Consider the following 21,548-nt stretch of genomic DNA (forward strand, 5'->3'; position numbering starts at 1 on the left):
GGGGAGCGTGGGACAGGGCTGGCGGAAGCGCCTCCGAGCCCTGCACAGCCGGGGGGGGATGGCGGGGGCCCGGCTGCTTTGCATGGGTGGCTCTGACACAGCTGCGGCCCCTGGGCCCCCCCCGGCCGCCCTGGGAACGCTCCCCACACCCATGGGTGCCCGTGGCCGGAACCGGGGGTGCAGCGAGGGCTGGGGGACCCCACGGTGACAGCAGCCCCTGCGCCCCCCCCCCGGCCTCTTCTCCCTCCCAGCCCAATTCCTCAGCCTCACAGGTAAGTCCTCGAGCCCCCCCATGTCTCCAAGCCCCCCCACGTCCCCAGTCCCCCAGTGTCCCCAAGTCCCCAGTGTCCCCCGGCACGCTGGCGTCCCCGTGTCCCCCCTGCAGGCGCCCAGCCCCCCCTGCTGACGCTGGACCCCCCCTGGACGCCCCTGTTCGAGGAGCAGAAGGTGACGCTGACCTGCGGCCCCCCCGGCGAGCACATCCCCACCCTGTGGAGCATCAACGGCAGGACGAGCAGGAGCACCAGTCGCCTCCAGTACACCCTGCCCAGTACCGGCCGCTACAGCTTCCAGTGCCAGAGGTCCAGGTCCGAGCCCAGCCTCCCCGTCAAGCTGAGCGTCTCTGACGGTGAGGGGCAGGGTGCCCGGCACCCATGGGTGCTTGGCAGGGGGAGGGGGGCTCGGCTTCGTGGCCTTTGTCACCTCTCGTGCAATTGGGGCAGAGGGGGGGGGAGCCCTGTGCACGCTGGGCAGGACCCTGCGCACGTGGGGCGCGTCCCCGTGCACACCAGTGAGTCCCCAGTGCACACTGGGTGCGTTTCCCTGCACACCAGTGCGTCCCCGTGCACATTGGGTGCATCTCCATGCGCACCAGTACATCCCCAGTGCACACTGGGCTCATCCCTCTGCACCAGTACATCCCCGTGCACACCAGTGCGTCCCCAACGCACACCGGGTGCATCCCCGTGCACGTTGGGTGCCTCTCCGTGCACACTGGGCGCATCCCCCTGCACCAGTGCATCCCCAGCGCATACTGGGCACATCCCTGTGCACACCAGCCTGTCCCCGTGCACCCTCCACACCCACCGGGTGCATCCCAGTGCACACCGGGCGCACACCCACGCACACCAGTGCATCCCAGTGCACACCGGGCGCATCCCCTGCACACACCGGGCGCACACCCACTCACACCAGTGCATCCCAGTGCACACCGGGCGCACACCCACGCACACCAGTGCATCCCAGTGCACTCCCCCTGCCCCCTGTGCGCCCCGGTGCGACGCGGCTCCCCCCGCTCCCCGCAGACGCGTGGGTGCTGCAGGCTCCGGTGCAGCCGGTGCTGGAGGGGGACGAGCTGGTGCTGCGGTGCCGGAGCTGGTGGAACTCGAGGCCGAGCAGCGTGAGCTTCTTCCGAAACGGGGAGCTGCTGCGGGGGCCGGGGGGGCAGGACACGCTGCTGCTCGCCCCCGCGCAGCCGCAGCACAGCGGCCGCTACCACTGCACGGGCAAAAGGTACCTGAGCAGCTTCGAGACCAAGCCCAACGAGGTCGTCGTGCACGGTGAGCACGGGCGGGGGGCAGCGGGGCCGGGGGGCACGGCAGCGGGGCCGGGGGGCACGGCAGTGGGGTCACCGCCCCCGCTCGGAACCGTTTCCCCAGAGCTCTTCTCGGTGCCGGAGCTGAGCGTGGAGGGGTCCCGGGAGCCCCTCGAGGGCAGCGCCCTCACCCTGGCCTGCGTCACCCGCGGCAGCCCCCTGCGGCCCCGCGTCGCCCTGCGGCACCTCTTCTACCGGGACGGGGAGGTGGTGGCGGGGCCCCAGGGGTCCCCCCGGTACCTGCTGTGGGCGCTGGCGCTGCCGGACTCGGGCTCCTACGCCTGCGAGGCGCAGGCAGAGGCGGCCAAGGTGCAGAAACGCAGCGCCCCCGTCACCATCACCGTCAGAAGTGAGCGGCTGGGAGGGGGGCGCATCCCACCCCCCCCCCCGGGTCCCCCAGTTCCCCCAGTTCTGTCCCAGGTCCCCCCATCTGCTCCCCGGGTCCTAACACCCATCCTGGGGCTCCCTCCTTTGGTCCCTCCATCCTCACACCCAGGACCCCTCTCCATCTTTTTGTAGGGTCCCCCCATCCCACCCCATGTCCCCCATCCTTCCTCCACTCCCCATCCCTCCTGGGCCCCCCCATCCACCCCCAGGACCTCATCCACCCCTTCCCAGCTCCCCCTGCCCTTCCCCAGGCCCCCCATCCCTCCCAAGATCCCCACACCCCCTCTGGGTCCCCCCGTCCCTCCCCAGGTCCCCACACCCTTTTTGGGTCCCCCCCACCCATTTTGGGTCCCCCCATCCTTCCCCAGGTCCCCACACCCCTTTTGGGTCCCCCCATCCTTCCCCAGGTCCCCACACCCCTTTTGTGTCCCCCCACCCCTCCCAGTGTCCCCAGCGCCCCCCTGTCCCCATCCCACCCCCGCCACCTCCCCTCTCCGCAGGGGTGCCGGTGACGGGGGTGACCCTGGCGGCGCAGCCCCCCGGGGGGCAGGTGGCGGAGGGGGAGGGCCTGGTGCTGAGCTGCGCGGCGGGGGGGGGCACGAGGCCCCTCGTTTTCTCCTGGCACCGGGAGGGCCAAGCCCAGCCCCTGGCCCAGGGACCCCGCTACGAGCTGCCGGCGGCGCGGCCGGAGGACGGCGGCCACTACGTCTGCCAGGCCACCGACGGCATCACCGCGGCCAACAGCTCCCAGCTGCGGGTCACCGTCGTGGGTGAGCACCGTGCCGGGTGGGGGGGGACACTCACAGGTCCCCCGGTGACCCCCCGGCGCCGTCCCCTCTCCCAGTGCCCGTGGCCGGTGCCACCGTGCGGGTGGCGGGGACGGAGGCGGCGGTGACGGAGGCGTTGGGGACGGAGGGCGAGCGCCTCAACCTGAGCTGCGCCGTGCGGGTGGGCACGGCCCCCGTGGCCTTCACGTGGCTGCGGGACGGGGAGGAGGTGGGCGAGGGTCCCCTCCTGCCCCTGGGACCCCTGGGGCCGGGCCACGTCGGCTCCTACCAGTGCGTGGCCACCAACCGGCTGGGCGCCCGGCGCGCCTTCCAGGAGCGCAGCCCCCCCGTGGCCCTCTCGGTGACACCGCGGGGACAGGGGCAGCGGTGGGGACGAGGTAAGGGCTTGGTGAGCCCAAGGAGGATATGGGGGGGTCGGGGGGGGGAGCTGCGTGCCCCTGGGGCTGAGCCGTGTTTGTCCCCTCCGTGTCCCCAGCGCTGGCCGGGGGGCTGAGCGCGTCCCTGCTGGTGCTGCTGGCTGTCTCCGCCGCGCTGGGCTGGCACCTCTGGCGTCGGCGGCACCCAGGTGGGTGACAAGAGGGGGTCTTTGGGGACGTGGGGGGGCTCTGGGGACAGCAGGGGGGCTCTGGGGACACTGGGAGGGCTTTGGAGACAATTGGGGGCTTTGGGGACAATGGGGGGGCTTTGGGGACAACCAGGCTGCCAGGGAGCGCCCCCACGGAGCACTCACCGCCCCCCCTCCTCTTGCTTTGCAGCGGCCAAAAAGAGCCAGGAGAGGTGAGCCCAGAGCCCGGGGAGGGGACCTGCACCCCCCCCTCATCCCCAGGGTGTCCCCAACCCCCTCGGTGTCCCCTTGTCGCCCCCCCCCAGGGACCCCGCAGCCCCTCGGTGTCCCCGTGCCCCTCCTGTCCTCAGCACGGAGACGGCGGAGCCTGAGTACAGCAACGGTGAGTGCCAGCCCTTGGGGACACCGCGGCCCCCTTGGGGACACCGCGACTGCCCCGGTGCCACTGCAAGGAGGGGGGGGACACGGCTCTGTCCCCGCAGTGTCCCCCCAGGACGTGGTGTACGCCGCCGTCATCGTCACGGAGCAGGGAGGGGGTGAGTGCAGGGGACGGGGACACCGCGTGAGCCGGGGAGGGGACACGCGGGGAGGTGGCCGAAAACAAGTGTCCCCCCCCCGTGCCACGTCCCGTGTCCCCAAACCGAGACTCGGTGGTGGCCCCGCAGGCGGCCCCGCGCCCCCCGGTGCCCCCCAGGAGCCCTCCGTCACCTACGCGGTGCTGCCGGGGCCCCGCGGTGCCAGCGGCCCCCGGGGGCTGCGCCGGGTCCCCAGCGACAGCTACGAGAACGTCCCCTGCGCCTGACACCCCAAAAACAACCCCCCCCGGACGACACCCCCAAATACACAAAAAGCCGTTTCTCTCCCCAAAATGCCTGTTTTTTTTTTTTATCCTACCCCCCCCCCCCGGTGCCACCCACCCGCTGCCCCCGTCCCGCGGCCGGGATTAAGGCGAGCGCCGTGCCCAGTTTGCACCGGGAGCTGCTTTACTGGGAGGAGTGGGGCAGGAGCTGGGGGGGGGGGGTCCGGGCTGGCTTCACCCCCCCCCCAGCCCCCCAGGCCCCCATCACGCCCCCGGCACCGCGGCGGGGTCCGTGCCCAGCTGGAGGCGATTTGGGGCTGAAAACGGCCGTTTCCTGCGCAGAAAAACCTCCAATTCTGCATCCAGCGGTGGCTGGGGGGGGGGGCGGGGGGCGAGGGGGGGTCCTGGGGATGGGGGCCGGGGGGGGCGGCGCGAGGACGAGGTCAGGATTTGGGCTCCAGCATCTCGTACGTGTCCTGGTGCTCGGTGCTGAGCCCCTGGTGTAGGAGAGGGGGGGGGGGGGTTACAGCCCTGCCTGCCCCCCCCGCAACCCCCCCACCACGCAAACCCGCAGCCCCAGATTGGTGATTTTTCCACCCAAAAACGGGGTGTGGCCCTGGGTAGCTGCGGGGACCCCGGGGACGTGAGGCACCCCATAAACCACGGCACCCACGGGATGGGGGCACCCCACAGGATTTACCCCCCCCCCCAAAAAAAAACAAAACAACACCCAAGGGATGGGGGCACCCCACGGATGGGGGCACCCCAAAACCACCCGGCACCCACGGGACGGGGGCACCCCACGGGATTAACGCCCCCCCAAACACCCAGCACCCACGGGACGGGGGCACCCCATGGGATTTATCATTTATCGCCCCCCCCCCAGCCCCCCAGGGATCTCCCAGCCCCCCCGCGGCCGCCTTACGGTGTAGATGGCTTCTTCTTTCTGCTGCAAAAAAAAGAAAGAGAAAGAGAAAGAGCTGCCCTGGAGGGGGTGTGGGGGGGGGCGGACACCCTGCTCCCCACCCCCACACCCCCCCCATCTGCCGGCGGCCCCACAAATTGTGGATTTTCTACGATTTTTCACTTCCCCCCCCCCACCTCCAGCATCTGCCACCTCCGGGTGCCCCCCCCCGGTTCCCTCCCCAGCCTTGCGCAGGACGGGGGCGGTCACCGCTGGTCCCCACCCCCCCAGAGCACCCCCCCTGGCCCCCCAGTGCCCCCCCCCCAGCCTGGGTGTCCCCCCTTTTTTGGGGGGGGGGGTGACAAAGGGACTTTACCTCCTTGGCTTTGGATGCGCCCTGCGATGCTCGGCGAGCCAGGAACTGCGGGGACGCAAAGGGGTCAGCCCGAACCCCCCCCCAAAAAAATAAACCCCGGGATGGGGGGGGGGGGAAAAAAAACCCCGCAGAGGTTTGGGGATCCCTCTGGGGATGGGTCCAGCCCCAAAAAGGGGGGGGGCCGTGGCCGTGGTGCCCACCTTGAGGCGGCAGTACAGCACGGTGAGGACGATGCCGTAGAGGAAGAGGACGGCGTCCAGCACGTAGCACAGCTCCGGCTCCATCGGTGCCTCTGTGGGGGGGGGGGGGACAGGGGGACAGGGGGCCGGAGGGGGGGGGCACACAATGGGGCCGTGACACCCCAGGACAGATCCTGCCCCGGGCACCCCGAGCTTGGAGCCAGCACCTCCGAGCTTTCTCTGCGTGCCCGGGCGGCGCAGCGGTGCCACCGCCGCGTCTCCGATGGTTTCGGTGAGCCCCTGGGTGCCCCCCCCCGGGTGTGGGACAGGGCAGTGCCCCCCCCCCATCACACACCCCGCTGCCCCCAAGGGTGCCAGCAGAGCCGTGGGGGTGCCTTCGATGGGTCCTGCCTCACCCCAAAGGGCGAGCGCAGCGTTGGCCAGGCCGGGCCATCACCCACGCACCCACCCAGCTGCTCCCCTGTCCCCTGTCCCTCCCCAAATTGTCCCCAACCCCCCCCAGCTCGTCCCCTGTCCCCCCCCCAGTCCTGTCCCCGTCCCCCAGCCCTGTCCCCGTGCCCGGTCCCTACCTGCTGCCGGCACCCAGAGGTGCAGGGCTGTGGCCGGCGGCGCTGGGCGTTGCGCTGGAGGCAGCGACCGCAGGGCGAGTGCTTTCCTCCCCAGCGGCTCGCGCCGCCCTCACGTCCCCCCCCCCCCCGCCACCGCTTCCCCTCCTCCAGCCCCCGTCTGGCCACGCGGGCCCCCCCCCCCCCCCCCCGGTTTGCCACCGAGCTGTCCCCGTGTCACCACCCTCCCCGTGCCCAAGTGCCACCCTGGCACAGGGGAGCTCCCAGAGGCGTCGGGTGCAAAATCGCAGGCGGTGGGGGCAGGAGGGCAAAAATACCCCCGGGAAGTGCCCCCCCCCGGGGCTGGGGAAGCGGGGAGGATCCTCCCGGAGAGGGTGATGCGCCCGCGGGCCCCACATCGAGGGAAGGGGAAGCTCTTGACCGCAAGCCTTGTGTGGGAAAAGGGCAGAGGAGCGGGGTTTCACCCAGTTCCGGCAGCCGAGGGCTGACGCAGGGACAGAAGCGCGGAGCCGGGACCTGTTTTAGCCTTTATTCGACTCAAATCGGTGAAGGGACAGCACGGGGGGGGCGCAGGGGGGAGCGCAGGGAGCAGCACACGCAGCGGAGGCACGGCGCTGAGCCCCTCACCGATCCACCTCCCCGAACACGATGTCCTGCGTGCCTGGAGAGAGGAAAAAGGAGGTGAGGGCAGGGCCGAGCCCGGCTCCCCGACCCCCCCCAAAAACCCAACAGGGGGTCCATGGGGGGCGCGGGACCCCCCCGGGGGACACGTACCGATGATGGCCACCACGTCTGCCAGCATGTGGCCCTGCGACATCCTGTCCAGGCCGGCCTGAAAGAGGAGGAAAGACACAAAATCAGCCCCGAACGCGGTGCCACGGGGCCGCTTTAACTCAGGGGCTGCCCCCCCCGGTCCCGTGCCATCCCCGTGCCCCCCCCCAAACCCCAAATTCGGCCGATCCCGCGGAGCTGGGGCCGGCAGGAAGGCGCCCGCTGCGGTCAGCAGCCGGAGGCACGAGGCTGGAGGCGCGGCCGCCTGCGTCCAACAGCCGCCGACGGTGCTGGGACCACAGCTTCCGGACGGGGGGGGCCCCTCCAGCAGCCCCCCCACGGCTCAGGCCAGGCCCCCAGCAGCACGGCAGCTGCAGGAAGTGGTCAGCTATCGGCGGGGAGAGGAAGCGGCCTCCGGTTCCGAGGCTCCAGCAGGAGAGGCTGCGGCTCGCGCCGAGCCCCCCGGCGGGGACGGGGCCGTGCGGGTGACAGCCACGTCCCCACAGGTGCCACTTGGCCCCTAGAGAACCTCGCAGCCGGCCCACGAGGGGCTGGAGGGCAGATTCGGCCACCCCAGGCTGCCCCCCCAGTCCTCCCAGTTCCCTCCCAGTTCCCCCCCAGTGCCCTACCAGGTGGGCGAAGCCGGGCGCCTTGATCTTGCAGCGGTAGGGGCGGCTGCTGCCGTCCGAGACGAGGTAAACGCCGAATTCACCCTGCGGGGACACGGGGACAGGGCTGGTGACACCCGGGGGGGCTGCGGCGGCCGCGTCCAGCCCCAAACAACACCGAGAGGCCCCGGGACAGGACGGGACGTGTGCGGTGTCCCGAGGGCTGTGCCCGTCCCACACCCGGTGAGCGCCGTCCCCAGAGGCACCGCGGCGCAGGCTGGCACCCACCACCCTCCTCCCACCCCCCAACCGAGTTGGGTGCCAGCCCAGGGTGGGCTCAGCCCCCCCAAAAAGCACGAGAAGGGCACCTTGGGGGCCTCGACGGCCGTGTAGGTGGCTCCGGGGGGCACCTGGTAGCCCTCGGTGTAGAGCTTGAAGTGGTGGATCAGGGACTCCATGGAGGTCTGCGGAGAGAGGCCACGGCCGGGCAGCGCTGGGTCTCCTCCTCCCCCAGAAGCGTTTTTTTGGGCTTGGGGGGGGGTCCCCGGTGCAAATTGGGGGGGCCGGCAGCAGGCCAGGCTTTTTACCTTCATCTCGGCCCGCTTGGGAGGGGAGATTTTGGCGTCGTCCACCTTGATCTCCCCCTCGGGCATCTTGTTGAGGCACTGCAGGATGATGCGCAGGGACTGGCGCATCTCCTCCACGCGGCACAGGTACCTGGGGGGGGGAGTTTTGGGGGGGGGGGGGGGGCTCAGCGCGGGTGCTGTGCCGGGAAGGGGGCGGGCAGCCGCGGCGCGGGGACGTACCGGTCGTAGCAGTCCCCTCGGGAGCCGATGGGGACGTCGAACTCCACCTGGTCGTAGACGTCGTAGGGCTGGGTCTTGCGCAGATCCCAGTGGATCCCCGAGCCCCGCAGCATCACCCCGCTGCGTGGAGAGAGGCGGCTGAGCCGGGGGGGGGACCAAAAACCCCAGCCCGCGTCCCACAGCAGCAGGACCCCACACCGAGGGGACCCGGAAAGGGGCCAGGAGCTCCTCACCTCGCACAGCACGGCCTCCCCAGAAGGGTTTGGGGACAGCGGGGGGACAAAGCCACGCAGGACACGGTGGCGCTGCTCTGACACCAAGCAGCGGGGCCTGGAGCCAGGCAGGGGCCAGCACCGAGCCCGAGCAGCCCCAGAGCAGCCCCCTGACCCCAACAAGCAGCCCCCCCGACCCCGAGGAGCCCCCCGGGACCCACCTGAAGCCGTAGTTGAGCGCCTCCTCGGCCGTTATCACCCCGATATCGACCGTGCGGTTCTTCCAGATGCGGTTGTTGGTCAGCATCTGCGGGCAGCGGGGCCTCAGCCACCCGTAACCACCACGGGCAGCCCTGTCCCCCCTCCCTGCTGCCACCACCCGGGGGACAACCCCACGCTGGCCATGCCCAGGGGACAGCAGGGAGACCCCAGCCCCTGTTGGGGGGGGGAAACGGGGCCGCTCCCTCCCTCCCCGGTGTCCCCGCGTGGCGGCCGCGCTCACCTCCTCCACCTCATCCACCCGCATGGAGAAATTCTTCACGAACTCGTAGATGTCGTCCATCAGCCCCAGGGGCAGGTCCTGGGTGCGAGGAGGGGGAGATCAGCCCGGGAGGAATCAGGGAAACCCCCCCAAATCCCAAAGGGGGGGGCTGCAGGGAGCACTTTACCTGGTGAACCCCGCCGGGACGGATGTAGGCGGCGTGCATCCGCGCCCCCGAGACCCGCTCGTAGAACTCAAACATCTGCAGGGGGGCAGAGAAAGGAGGGGGGGGGTCCGTCCGCCGGCCTCGAGCCCCTCAAACCGACCCCGAGGGCGGCTGCAGCTTCCCCGTCCCCGTCCCTTCACCTTCTCCCTCTCCTCAAACATCCAGAAGAAGGGGGTCATGGCTCCGATGTCCAGCGCGTGCGTGGTCACTGCCATGATGTGGTTGAGCAGCCGGGTGATCTCTGCAAAAAGGACTGGGGGGGGGGGGGCGCAGAGGGGTGAGAGGGGGGCAGAAAAGGGAAAAAACGCCCCCCCAGACCCTTCCCCGGGGAGGGAGCAGGCCGTGCTCACCTCGGATCCACTGCGCCCTGAGGGGCGGGCGGATGTTGAGCAGCTTCTCCACGGCCAGGGAGTAGGCCTGCTCGTTGCACATCATGGACACGTAGTCGAGGCGGTCGAAATAGGGCAGGGCCTGGCGAAGGGATCCCAAAAGGAGAGTTGGAAGGGACCCAGAAGGATCGCCGAGTCCAACTCCCGAAGAAAAGGTGACCTTGAGGGGCTGCGGCCAGCACCCACGGCACTCGGAGGACGGCGGCGGCTTCCCTCTCCCCCAGGGGGCACGGGAGCCCCAAAAGGAGCCCCAAAAGGAGCCCAAAAGGAGCCCGGGAGCCCCAAAAGGAGCCCAAAAGCTCCAGCCCTGCAGGCATCCAAGTGGCCTTCCTCAGAACAAGGTGTGGAGGAGGGGGGCAATGTGCCCCGAGAGCTTTTTGGCTGGCACCAAGCGTGCGGTGCCGCCGTCCCCCCGCTGTCCCAGCCCCGGGTTATTTCAGGCTCTGCTCCTCCTGCCAGCACCGAAATTAAATCTGGGCGGGATAATCAACCAGCGGGGAGGTGTTTGCAAACACCACAACCAAATCCAACGGGGAAAGAAGCCCCCGGGCAGCGCTGACGTGGCCGGGTCAGGCAGGGGGACGCGGGCAGCCGGCCAGTCTGGCCCAAACTCGGGCTCCCCTCGCCATTTCCCCACCACTTTCCCCAAATCCTCGCAGCAGGACGAGAAAAAAAAAGGCACCGGGGAGGCCCTCGGAGCCCCCCCCACCCTGTACCTGCAGGTACGTCTTGTACTCGATGAGCTTCTCGGTGCCGCGGTGCAGCAGCCCGACGTGGGGGTCGCACTTCTTCACCGTCTCCCCGCTCAGCTCCATCACCAGGCGCAGGACCCCGTGGGCGGCCGGGTGCTGGGGCCCGAAATTGATGGTGAGGCTGGACACCTTCTTGTGGGCCGGGGGGTCTTTGTCTGCTCGGGGGGGGGACAATTTTTTGGGGATGAATCAGGCAGGGAAAACACCCCACAACGCATCAACCCTGCGGTGTCGGGGGAGCTGCCCCGCTGAGCACCCTGATTAACCACCCCCCCGCAGCTCAGGGCACCCCAAATCCCACCCTGACACCCGCTGGGCACCCAACGAGCCCCAAATTGGCACAAGGACCCCACTCAGCACCCTCCAGAGCCCACGGGTGCCCAGCACCCCCACCCCAAAGCCTTTCCCAGGGTTTCAGCCACCCCATTATTCCTCCTGCGCCCCCCTAAGGAGGCTGCCCCCCACCCCGGGGTTCCCCCCTCCCAAAATCCCGCTGCCCTGGGGGTGTCCCCGGCCCCTCACCGTCCCAGGGCGGCGGCACCCACTTCTCGGTCTCCCTGCTGGGGTACATGATGGCGCCGGCGAACTGCTGCGCCCAGTCCACGTCGGGCTGCCACTGCCGGGCCCTGCGGGACCAAGGGGGTCATAATGGGATGGGGAGGAACAGGACCGGCCCCTGGGCCACGACCCCAAATCCCAGACCCCACATTCTGGCCCCTGAACCCAGAGCCAGGCCCCAGGTCCCAGCCCCGGGTCCCAGTCCTGGACCCAGACCCAGACTCCAGACCCCAAACCCCAGGTCCCGGCCCCAGGTTCCAGGTCGCTGACCCCCAACCCCCGACCCCAAACCTCAGATCCCAAATCCCAGCCCCCAGGTCCTGGCCCCAGACCCCAAACCCTCAACCCCAGACCCCCAGGCCCAGATCCTCAACCCTCAAACCCCCAACCCCAACCCCCAGCCCCCAAATCCCAGCCCCCAAATCCCAGCTCCCAGGTGCCCAACCCCCAACCCCAGCCCCCAAATCCCAAATCCCAGATCCCAACACCCAGCCCCCAGCCCCCAAATCCCAGACCCCAAATCCCATCCCCCGACCCCAGACCCCAAACCTCCGACCCCTGACCTTTGACCCCCGACCCCCAGCCCCCGCTCCCGGCCCCCCGTCGCCCCCTCGCCTCCCCCCGGCCCTCCCCCGCCGCCCCCCGCCCTCACCGTGCCGGGGCCGCCCCGAGCCGCGCCGCCGCCGCCGCCGGGAGCCCCCCGGGGGCCCGCAGGCCCCGCAGCCCCCCCAGCGCCCGCAGCGCCCGCAGCGCCGCCATCTTGCCCTTGGCACCGCGCAGGCGCCGCCGCCGTCAGCCCCCGCGGCACGGCGCCATGTTGGGGGTGGGAGGGTGAAGCCGCCTCGCCGCCATGTTGGCTACGGGCAAAAGGAAGGGCAGGTGTGTGTGTATGGGAGGGGGGAAGGGGAGGGGAGGGGGACGCTGTTCGGCCGCCATGTTTGCTGAGGGCAACATCCGGGAAACTGGAATGGGTGCTGCCGCCATCTTTGGGGCGGGCAGAGGGGCGGGGGTGGGGACAGAGGGGAGGGGAGGGGATGGGGGGGACAGGAGGGGACTGGGGGGGGCGTGAGGGGACACAGAGGGGGCATGGGGACACAGAGGGGGCAGATGGGAACAGGGGGGGCATGGGGGGACATGGGGGGGACGGGGGGGGGCAGAGGGGGCTGGGGGGGCAGAGGGGACAGAAGGGGATGGGGGGACAGAGGGGGTCGGGGGGGGGCACTGGGGGGACAGAAGGGACCAGGGCGAGCAGGATGGGGATGGCGAAGGCAGGGCTAGGACGGAGGGGGCAGGGCAAGCAGGACCCCCCCACCACGTCCCCAAAACGTGCCATGACCCAAATCACCCCCCCCCACCCCACCCCACCCCCAGGGGCCTTCCCTGCGGGGGGACACGGGGACAGCCAGGCCGTGCCAGCACCCTCGGTGACCCCAATTTGTGTGTGCCCCCCCCCAGGCTCCCCCGTCCCCGTGGCCGCGCCAGCTCCCGCGGCCTCGCGCTGCGTCACCGACCCCGCTGACGCCAGCGGCCGCCCGGCGGCGTCACCGCTGACCCCGACCCCGCGCTGAGTCACGGCGGCCCCACGGGGCCGGACAGATGCTGCCTGGACCCCCCCGGGGGGCACCGAGCAGCCTCCAGTGTCCCCGAGGGTGTCCCCGGTGTCCCCATGTCCCTGGTGTCCCCGTGTCCCCGTGCGCACGTGATGGCGTGCGAGCGTGCACCATGCGTGTGTCGGCCCCGTGCGTGTGCTGGGGGCTTTCGTGCGTGGGTCTGGCTGAGACTGGGAAATGCTGGAGGTGAACTGGGGACACTGGGATTGGAAGTGGGGATATGGGAATTGGGGGTGCTGGAGCCAAGGGTGCTGGAACTGGGGGTGCTGGAGGTGCTGGAGTTGGGGGTGCTGGAACTAGGGGTGCTGGAACTGGGAGTGCTGGAACTGGGGGTACTGGAGCTGGGGGTGCTGGAGCTGGGGGTGCTGGAACTGGGAGGGCTGGAACTGGGTATACTGGAACTGGGGGTACTGGAGCTGAGTGTACTGGAACTGGGGGTGCTGGAGCTGGGTGTACTGGGGGTGCTGGAATTGGGATGCTGGAGTTGGGGGTGCTGGAGCTGGGTGTACTGGAGCAGTGGGTGCTGGAGCTGGAGTTTCTGGAGCTGGAGGTGCTGGAACTGAGTGTACTGGAAATGGGAGTGCTGGATCTGGGTGTACTGGATCTGGAGGTGCTGGATCTGGGGGTGCTGGAGCAGACGCCGGAGGCAGAGGACGCTGCCCCTGCGGGATGCCGGATCCGGCGGATGCTGGTGCTGGGGACGCTGGCCGTGCCGGACGCCCAACTGGGCGGATGCTGGAGCCCACGGGACGCCGGCAGAGCCAGGTGCCAGATCCGGCGGATGCTGGAGCCGGGGGGGTGCCAGCGCCTGCCAGCCCCCTCCCCCCGGCTGCTGGACCCGGTGAATTCTGCTTGTGCCAGCTGTGGTGTGCTCCCAGTGGGCTCCCAGTGGGCTCCCAGTGGGCTCCCAGTCACAACAGCATTCCCAGGCATGCACGGGTGCTGGTCCCGGCTACAGGCTCTGGGTGCCGGGGGGGGTCCCGTGGGTGCCGGGGGGGTCCCGTGGGTGCAGCCCAGCACCCTGCAGCACAGAGGCCCCATTGTCCAGCGGCGCCGGGTGCCGCCAGCTCCCTTTGTCACCCTCTTGTTCTCCCCGGGGACAGCGGGGACGGCACCGCGGCACCCCTGGGGGGCACGCAGGGCACCCCGAGATGGGTGGGGGGGGGGGGCACCGGGGCAGGAAGGGTGGCCGGTGGCTCAGCCCCGGTTACGAGAAGGGAGGAAGCAGGATACGGCCCCTGTGCTGCCGGGCCGGGGGCCAGGAGGTGACTTCGGTGTGACACATCGGGGGGGGGCCCTGCCGGGAAAGGGGGACATGGGGAGGGGGCCGGGAGGGACCCGTGTGGGGATGGGGGGGGATGGAGGGGACAGGGGGTGATGGAGGGGACAGAGAGGGGACAAGGAGGGGACAGGGGGTGATGGAGGGGACAAGGAGGGGATGGAGGGGGCGGGGAGGGGATGGGGGGGACAGGAGGGGACAGGGGGTGATGGGGGGGACAGGGAGGGGATGGAGGGGACAGGAGGGGATATTGGGGACAGGGAGGGACAGGGCGTGATGGGGACAGGGAGTGACGAAGGGGACAGGATGGGATGGGGGGGGCCGGGCAGCAATGGAGGGGACAGGGAGGGACAGAAGGGACAGGACAGGACAGGGCGGGGGGGGGCGTTGAGGGCAGGGGACGTTCCGGGGATCCCCAGCCCCACGCCCCCCCCCTTGGCACAGCCGCCCCCGTTCCCGGGGCTTCCCCGTTCCCAGGCTCCGGCCGGGCTCAGCCTTCCCGGAACCGTCCCGGGGGGGGCAGCGCGGGTTTCCCCCCCCCGCCTCCGTCCCCCCCCCCCCCCCGTCCCGGGGCCGTTAAAAGGCGGCGGCGGGGCCAGGCTCGGCCGCCGAGCGGGACGCGGTGCCCCGGGCCATGCGCTGCGCGCTCCTGGCGCTCGTCCTCGCCGCCGCCACCGGGGCCGCGCCGGGTCCCTCCTGTCCCGTTACGGCCCCGGGGGGAGCCGAACCCCGGCCCCGGGGGGAGCCGGCCCCGAGGAGAGCCAAGGTACGGCCGGGATGGGACGGACCTGGGGGGGGCTGGGACGGATCGGGACAAAGCGGGATGCATCGGGACAGATCGGGACACAGCGGGATATATCGGGACATAGGATATATCGGGACATGTCGGGACATATCGGGATATCAGGACATACTGGGACATATCAGGATATATCGGGACATGCTGGAACATATCGGGACATATCGGGACATATCAGGACATACTGGAACATAATGGGACATACCAGGATATATTGGGACATATTGGAATATTGTGACATATCAGGACTTACTGGAACATATCAGGACATATCAGGATCTATTGCGACATAGCAGGACACAGCAGGACATATCGGGACATTGGAACATATTGGGACACAGCAGGACATATCAGGACATACTGGAACATATCGGGACATATCAGGATATATCAGGACATATCGGGACATAATGGAACATATTGGGACATATCAGGATATATTGGGACATATCAGGATGTATCGGGACACATCAGGAGTGGCACCAGCTGGGAGGGATGCGACCCTCCCCAGCACCCCCAGGGGACAACCGGGACCCTGCAGGGTGGGGACACCGGGGACAGGGCACGGGCTGGCACCCGTGGGGACAGCAGCACCGGGGACTGGGGACACCAGCACGGGCTGGCACGGTGCTGGGGGACACTGGTGTGGAGTCACGTGGTGCTGGGGACACTGGGACGGGATGGCACGGGGATCAGGGACATTGGCACGGTGCTGGGGGACACTGGTGTAGGGTGACATATTACTGGGGGACACTGGTGTGGGGCTGGCACAGCGATAAGGGACACTGGAATGGTGCTGGGGGGCACTGGGACGGGATGGGACAGTAACAAGGGACATTGGCACAGCGATGGGTGACACCAGGGTGGGCTGGGGGACACTGGTGTGGGGTCAGCCACCAATGGGTGACACCAGGGTGGGCTGGCACGGTGCTGCGGGTCACCAGCACGGGGTGGTGGCACGGCGCTGGGGACACCGGGCGGGGGACATTGACACTGGGGGTCCCCGCCCCGGTGCCGTGCCCAACGCCCGCTCCCCGGCAGCGCTTCGCCTCGCTGCCGCGCTTCGTGGAGATGCTGGTGGTGGCGGACGAGTCGATGGCACGCTTCCACGGCGCGGGGCTGCGGCCGTACCTGCTGACGGTGCTGGCGGCCGCCGCCAGGTCCTTTCGGCACGGCAGCCTGGGCAACGCCGTGGAGCTGCGGGTGACGCGCCTGCTGGTGCTGGGTCCCGGCACCCCGGGGCCCCCCGCCACCACCAACGCCGCCCAGATGCTCCGCAACTTCTGCCGGTGGCAGCGGGACCTCAACGTCCCCGACGAGGACAGTCCCCTCCACTTCGACACCGCCATCCTCTTCACGCGGCAGGTGGGCAACGGGGACGGGCTGCGGGGGGATGGGTGGGGGGTGGCTGGGTCCCAATGGGTCCCTGGGTGCCCCCCCGAAGGTGTTTGGGTGCTGGCAGGGTGCCCGGGACCTGTCCTGGGGAGTTTGGGTGCTTGGAGTGGGACCCTTGGGATTTTGGGGTGTGGGATGGGTTCTTGGGGTGCTTGGATGCTGGTTGGGTCCCTGGGGTGTCCGTGGGATTTTGGGTGGTCGCGGGGTTCCCAGAGCCCATCCCAGAGAGTTTAGGTGCTGGGCAGGATCCCTTGGGTGCACGGTAGGATCCCTTGGGTGCCCACCAAGGTTTTTGGGTGCTGATTGGGTCCTGGGGATGCTTTGTGGGTATTTGGGTGCTGGCAGGGCCCCTGAACCTCATCCCTGAGACTTTGGGTGCTGGGAAGGATCCCTGGGTCCCCTCCAACTGCGTGGGTGCCCCCACGATCTCGGGGTGCAGGCAGGGTCAGTGGGGCACCCGTGGGTGTCTGGGTGCTCCAAGACGCCCCCCCCCAGCCCTGTGCACCCCTCCCCAGGACCTGTGTGGGGCGGCCACGTGCGACACCCTGGGCATGGCCGACGTGGGCACCGCCTGCGACCCCGAGCGCAGCTGCGCCATCGTGGAGGACGACGGGCTGCAGTCCGCCCTCACAGTTGCCCACGAGCTCGGTGAGCACCGGGGAGGGGGGGACACAAAAGGCAGGGCCCCCATCCCCGGCCAAACCCCCCCTGGGGGTGCTGACGGCCCCGTCCCTGCGCAGGGCACATCTTCAGCATGCCGCACGACGACTCGCCGCACTGCGCGGAGCTCAACGGCCCCGCGGGCTCCTCGCGCCGCGTCATGGCCCCGGTCATGTCCTCGGTGCCCCCCGGCGAGATGTGGTCCCCGTGCAGCGCCCGCTTCATCACCGATTTTCTGGATAACGGCCACGGTATGACCCGCCGGCCCCCCCCCCCCCCCAGCCCCCTGTGTCCCCTCCATCCCCGGGGACGCCCCGTGCAGCCGTGTCACCTCCCCGCAGGTCACTGCCTCCTGGACAAGCCCTCGGAGTGGCTGCGGCTGCCGACGGCGCTGCCGGGCACCGCGTACCCGCTGGAGCGGCAGTGCCAGCTGGCTTTCGGCACGGACTCGCGGCACTGCGGGGAGGTGCAGCCGCCCTGTGCCGCGCTCTGGTGCAGCGGCCGTGCCGGGGGGCGAGCCGTTTGCCAGACCAAACACTTCCCCTGGGCCGACGGCACGCCGTGCGGGCCCGGCAGAGCCTGCATGAGCGGGCAGTGCGTGGGCATCGCCGCCGTGGAGGAGCTCAACGTGAGTGCCGGGACGCTCCGGGTGGGATTTGGGTACCACCGGCGGTGGTCTGACGGTTCGCTTCTCCCCTCGCAGACCCCCGTGGATGGTGCCTGGGGGCCGTGGGGGCCGTGGGGCGGCTGCTCGCGGAGCTGCGGTGGCGGCGTCAGCTTCTCCCAGCGCTCCTGCAGCCGCCCCGCGCCCCGCAACGGCGGCCGCTACTGCCGGGGGGAGCGCAGCCGGTTCCGCTCCTGCAACACCGGGACCTGTCCCGGGAGCAACCGTGAGTGGGGGCGGCGATGGGGGCGCACCGGGAGGGTTTTGGGGGCAGCGCCGGTGCTGACGGTGCCCTGTGTCCCCCCACCCCGCAGCCCTGGCTTTCCGGGAGGAGCAGTGCGCTGCCTACAACCATCGCCCCGACGTCTTCAAGGGGCTGCCAGCCGCGGGGGACTGGGTGCCGCGCTACAGCGGCGTCGCCGAGAAGGATCGGTGCAAGCTGACCTGCCAGTCGCGCAGCCTGGGCTACTACCACGTGCTGGAGCCACGGGTGAGCGTCCCCGTCCCGCGTCCCCTTCCCCGTGGGGTGGCACCCCGGGGTGCTGAGGCCGTGGTTTGTGCGTGCCGCAGGTGGCCGACGGGACGCCCTGCTCGCCCGAGGGCACCGGGGTGTGCGTGCGGGGCCGCTGCGTCCCCACCGGCTGCGACCGCGTCATCGGCTCCAAGAAGAAATTCGACAAGTGCATGGTGTGCGGCGGCGACGGCTCCACCTGCACCAAGGTCTCCGGCGTCTTCACCAAGCCCCGGTGAGCACCCGAGGGTGGCGGCAGCACAGAGGGGGCACCCACGGGTGCCTGGCGTCCCCCTGCCACCCCCTCCAACGCTATCCCTGCCCCACAGCTTCGGCTACAACGACGTGGTCACCATCCCGGCGGGCGCCACGCACCTCCTGGTGCGGCAGGGCTCGCCGGCGGGCGGCGGTGACACCGGTGACAGCGTCTACCTGGCGCTGCGGCAGCCGTCCGGCGGCTCCCTGCTCAACGGTGGCTACGTCCTGGTGCCCTCGGAGAGCACGGTGACGCTGGCGGGCGGCGTCTCGCTGCGCTACAGCGGGGCCACGGCCGCCACCGAGACGTTGGCGTGCCGGGGGCCGCTGCGCGAGCCGCTGGTGCTGCAGGCGCTGGTGGTGGACGAGCGGCGCCCCCCCCGCTTGAGGTACAGCTTCTTCGCCCCCCGGCACCCGGCGGCGGTGTCGGCGTGGGAGAAGCAGAAAGCGGAGATTTTGGCCGTCCTGCGGACCCGCCGGGCGTAGCGCTCGGGGTTATTTATTTGGTTATTTATTGCCCAGGGGGGGCACCCGCCCGCCCGTCTACCTCAGCCCCTCTCCTCGGGCACGGTGGGGGCCCCCCACCCCCCGGGCTGGTCTCGGGGGTCCCCCCCGCGCGGTCCCCGTCTCCCCACAGCCACCCGCAGCGCGGCGGGGGGGTTATTTAAAGGTATTTATGGAGCTCACTCGCTGGTGTTGTGGTTCTTGGAGGGGGTGCCGGGCTGCGTCGACCCCCCCCAGCCCTCCCTGCACCCATCTCCTGCACCGAGACTTCCATAGAAAGGGACTTTATTGGGTGCCAGCCCCCCCCCCCAAAAAAATATCCCCCAGCTGGTGCCCCGCAGCGCCTGGCACCACTGGGTGTGCGGACGGCACCTCCCCAGGGTGCCCAGGTGCCAGAGTCCCCCCCGATGGTGCAGAAGGTGGCCAGGCGTGGGGGTGCCGCCTCCCCCCGTTGGTTTTGGGGGGGGCTCAGATGTCGCAGGCGGGCAGGGGGGCGTACGCGGGGCCGGCCGGGGTCCCGCAGCTGCAGGGGAAGAGCCAGGCGAGGACGCAGCCGCTGCCGAACACCCCCTGCAGCAGCGCCAGCTTGGCGCGACACCCCCGCGGCCGCTTCGCCTCCTTCAGCCCCCGGCCGCGGAGCTGCTCCGGCACCGCCGGCTCGTCCGTGATGATGGACACGACCTGGGACGGGGGGGGGACACCACAGGGACACAGGGATGTCACCGTCACTGCCCCCCACGGCGTCCCCGAAATCCGCTCAGCCCCCCCTGACCTGGTCGTAGAAGACGACGGTGACGAAGGCGCCGAAGAGGAGGGACTCCAGCAGCAGCACGATGCAGTGGGCGCTGGGGGGGCGGCGTGGGGCCGAGGGCTGGCGCCGGCGGGGGGCAGCCCAGAGCCCTGGGGTCCCCCCCGCTGCCCCCCCCACAGCCCTGGATCCCCCCACAGCCGCCCAAAGCCCTGGGGTCCCCCCCCCTACAGCCCTCCACAGCCCTGGGTCCCCCCACAGCCCTGTATCCACCCCCCTGCAGCCCCCCACAGCTCTGGGGTCCCCCCCAGCCCCACACAGCCCTGGGGTAGCCCCTGCAGCCCCCCCAGAGCCCTGGGTCCCCCCCCCCAGCCCCCCACTCACGTCTGGACTCTGTTTTCGGCTCCGTCTCCTCCCGCCGGCCCCAGCCACGCGACCAGCACCAGCCCCGCGGCGTAGGCGCTGGCCAGACCTGGCACAGAGCAGGGAGCCAGAGCCCGGTGCCGGGGGGCTGAGCCCCCCCCCCGGGGAGCCCCAATTCCCCCCCTGTGCCCCCCCCGTGCCCCCGCTTACCGGCGTAGAAGAGGAACTGGATGAAATATTTCTGGTTTAACTCCCCGACGCAGTTATTGATCCTGCAGACAGACAGCGCGACGGGTGACACCTCGCTGTCCCTCTGGGGACACTGGGGAGGGGGGGTCCCCAGTGACAAGGAGGGGGGTCCCGGGGGGGTCCCCAGAGCACCTACCAGGGGCAGTGGTGGTCCATGCGGCGCACGCAGCGGTGGCAGACGCGGCAGTGGTGGGCGCGGGGGGGGCGATACGCCTCGCAGCGGCTGCAGACCGTCCACTCCTCGGGGCTCTGGGGGTGGGGGGGCAGCGCTCAGCCCCCCCCCAACCCCAGGCATCCCCCAAAAAAGCCCCCCCTGCCCCCAAACCGGGGGCTCACCTGCTCGGTTTTGCGCGGGGCGGCGCTGCGCAGGTCCGAGAAGTCGATGGCGGTGCCGGGGAGGGGAACGGTGCCTGGGGGGGGTGTGGGGGGGTCGTGAGCCCCCAGCTCACCTCACCGGGGGGCCGGTACCGGTACGAGGAGGGGCCGGGGGGGGGCGGGTGGCACTCACCGGGGTCGGCGAAGACGGCGCGCGTGTGGCAGGCCAGCAGCAGCAGCACAATGAGGTTGAAGGTCACGGCGTGGAACGGGCACCACGGGCTGGGGGGGGGGGCACAAAGGGGTCAGGGCAGCGCCGGCACCGCAGGGACCCCGGAGGCGTTGGGGGGACCCCACGGACCCCAAACCCCGGGGACCCCACAGAGCCAGCGCCCCGTAGATGTAGGGGGGGACCCAGCACCCTGGGGAGACCCCAGGGACCCTGCACCCCTGGGACCCCAACCCCAACCCCAGGGACCCTCGGGGGGGTCCCCACGGCCCAAGGGACCGGCACGGGGAGGCGATGCCGGGCCCGGTGCCCCCCGGTACCTCCCGGTTTCCCCCTGATTCTCTTCTGGTTCCTCCGGTTCCCTCCCGGTGCCCCCCAGATCCCCTTCAGTGCCCTCCGGTTCCCCTCGGTGCTCTCCCAGTTCCCCCCCGGTGCCTCCCGGTGCTTCCCAGCGTCTCCCAGTTCCCTCCTGGTTTCCCCCCGATGCCCCCCGGTTCCCTCCCAGTTCCCTCCCGGTTCCCCTCGGTGCCCTCCCAGTTCCCTCCCAGTTCCCCCCGGTCCCTCCCAGTTCCCCCCGGTGACTCCCGGTTCCCTCCCGGTTCCCCCCAGTTTCCCCCCGGTGCCCCCCGGTGCCCCCCGGTGCCACCTGCCGCGGAGGGCGGGCCCGGGCAGGACGTGTGCGAGCACGGCGTAGTCGGCGTATCCCACGCTGAGGTAGGCGAGCAGCGGGCAGAGGGCGCCGCACGGGTCCCGCCCGCACCGCGCCGCCGCCGCCGCCGCCGCCATCCCGGCGCCCCCCCCCCCCCGCCGCCACTTCCGGCTCTGCCGCCGCGCCCAATCGGAGCGCCCGCTCCTCGTGACGTCACGAGAAAAAGGGCGGGGCGACCGCACCAGCAGGGCGGTGGCGGCGTGCGCGGTTGCCGCGGCAACGGAGGGCGGGGTTTAGTAGACCACGCCCTATAAAGGGAGGTGCTTCGCATCGCCC

The 21,548-nt window shown here is 70.6% G+C and overlaps 5 protein-coding genes across 6 annotated transcripts; 2 read left to right on the forward strand and 3 right to left on the reverse strand.

The window, feature by feature from the left end:
• Positions 1-251: 251 nt before the first annotated feature.
• LOC311221690 (Fc receptor-like protein 4) lies at positions 252-4,136 on the forward strand (the record flags this gene model as incomplete). Its single annotated transcript, XM_084307074.1, has 11 exons — positions 252-272; positions 386-628; positions 1,305-1,559; positions 1,659-1,943; positions 2,482-2,751; positions 2,826-3,146; positions 3,245-3,334; positions 3,525-3,546; positions 3,640-3,716; positions 3,817-3,870; positions 4,000-4,136. Coding segments are annotated over 11 exons (1,775 nt in total), but the record flags the coding sequence as incomplete, so codon positions are not given.
• A 125-nt stretch (positions 4,137-4,261) lies between these two features.
• FCER1G (Fc epsilon receptor Ig) lies at positions 4,262-6,577 on the reverse strand (the record flags this gene model as incomplete). Its single annotated transcript, XM_084307082.1, has 6 exons — positions 4,262-4,630; positions 5,059-5,082; positions 5,414-5,458; positions 5,614-5,705; positions 6,183-6,290; positions 6,400-6,577. The coding sequence occupies 6 exons, from the start codon at positions 6,575-6,577 to the stop codon at positions 4,577-4,579; spliced, it is 501 nt and encodes a 166-aa protein (XP_084163208.1). The 3' UTR covers positions 4,262-4,576.
• A 117-nt stretch (positions 6,578-6,694) lies between these two features.
• Positions 6,695-11,765, reverse strand: NDUFS2 (NADH:ubiquinone oxidoreductase core subunit S2). The gene is made up of 14 exons (XM_084307081.1): positions 11,635-11,765; positions 10,947-11,050; positions 10,389-10,579; positions 9,634-9,754; positions 9,424-9,536; positions 9,245-9,319; positions 9,079-9,156; positions 8,798-8,883; positions 8,365-8,484; positions 8,146-8,275; positions 7,927-8,022; positions 7,580-7,663; positions 6,954-7,011; positions 6,695-6,840 (listed from the first exon to the last, which is right to left on the reverse strand). The coding sequence occupies exons 1-14, from the start codon at positions 11,739-11,741 to the stop codon at positions 6,803-6,805; spliced, it is 1,401 nt and encodes a 466-aa protein (XP_084163207.1). The 5' UTR covers positions 11,742-11,765; the 3' UTR covers positions 6,695-6,802.
• Positions 11,766-14,484: 2,719 nt separating this feature from the next.
• On the forward strand, positions 14,485-18,841 carry ADAMTS4 (ADAM metallopeptidase with thrombospondin type 1 motif 4). 2 transcript variants are annotated; one of them, XM_084307080.1, is made up of 9 exons: positions 14,485-14,637; positions 15,712-16,035; positions 16,581-16,713; positions 16,806-16,976; positions 17,067-17,353; positions 17,429-17,615; positions 17,704-17,879; positions 17,960-18,135; positions 18,230-18,841. In XM_084307080.1, the coding sequence occupies exons 1-9, from the start codon at positions 14,506-14,508 to the stop codon at positions 18,639-18,641; spliced, it is 1,998 nt and encodes a 665-aa protein (XP_084163206.1). In that variant the 5' UTR covers positions 14,485-14,505; the 3' UTR covers positions 18,642-18,841. The 2 variants fall into 2 exon arrangements, with proteins under 2 accessions (XP_084163206.1, XP_084163205.1); XM_084307079.1 differs by having other exon boundaries at positions 17,067-17,615.
• A 129-nt stretch (positions 18,842-18,970) lies between these two features.
• On the reverse strand, positions 18,971-21,362 carry LOC311221689 (palmitoyltransferase ZDHHC3-like). Its single transcript, XM_084307073.1, has 8 exons — positions 21,210-21,362; positions 20,528-20,616; positions 20,356-20,429; positions 20,156-20,268; positions 19,981-20,042; positions 19,792-19,879; positions 19,432-19,504; positions 18,971-19,340 (listed from the first exon to the last, which is right to left on the reverse strand). Exons 1-8 carry the CDS (start codon positions 21,347-21,349, stop codon positions 19,128-19,130), a joined length of 852 nt encoding a protein of 283 aa, XP_084163199.1. The 5' UTR covers positions 21,350-21,362; the 3' UTR covers positions 18,971-19,127.
• Between the last annotated feature and the right edge of the window lie 186 nt (positions 21,363-21,548).

The sequence above is a fragment of the Netta rufina genome (genome assembly GCF_964035555.1).
Source record: "Netta rufina genome assembly, contig: SCAFFOLD_156, whole genome shotgun sequence".
In the NCBI taxonomy this organism is placed as follows: domain Eukaryota; kingdom Metazoa; phylum Chordata; class Aves; order Anseriformes; family Anatidae; genus Netta; species Netta rufina.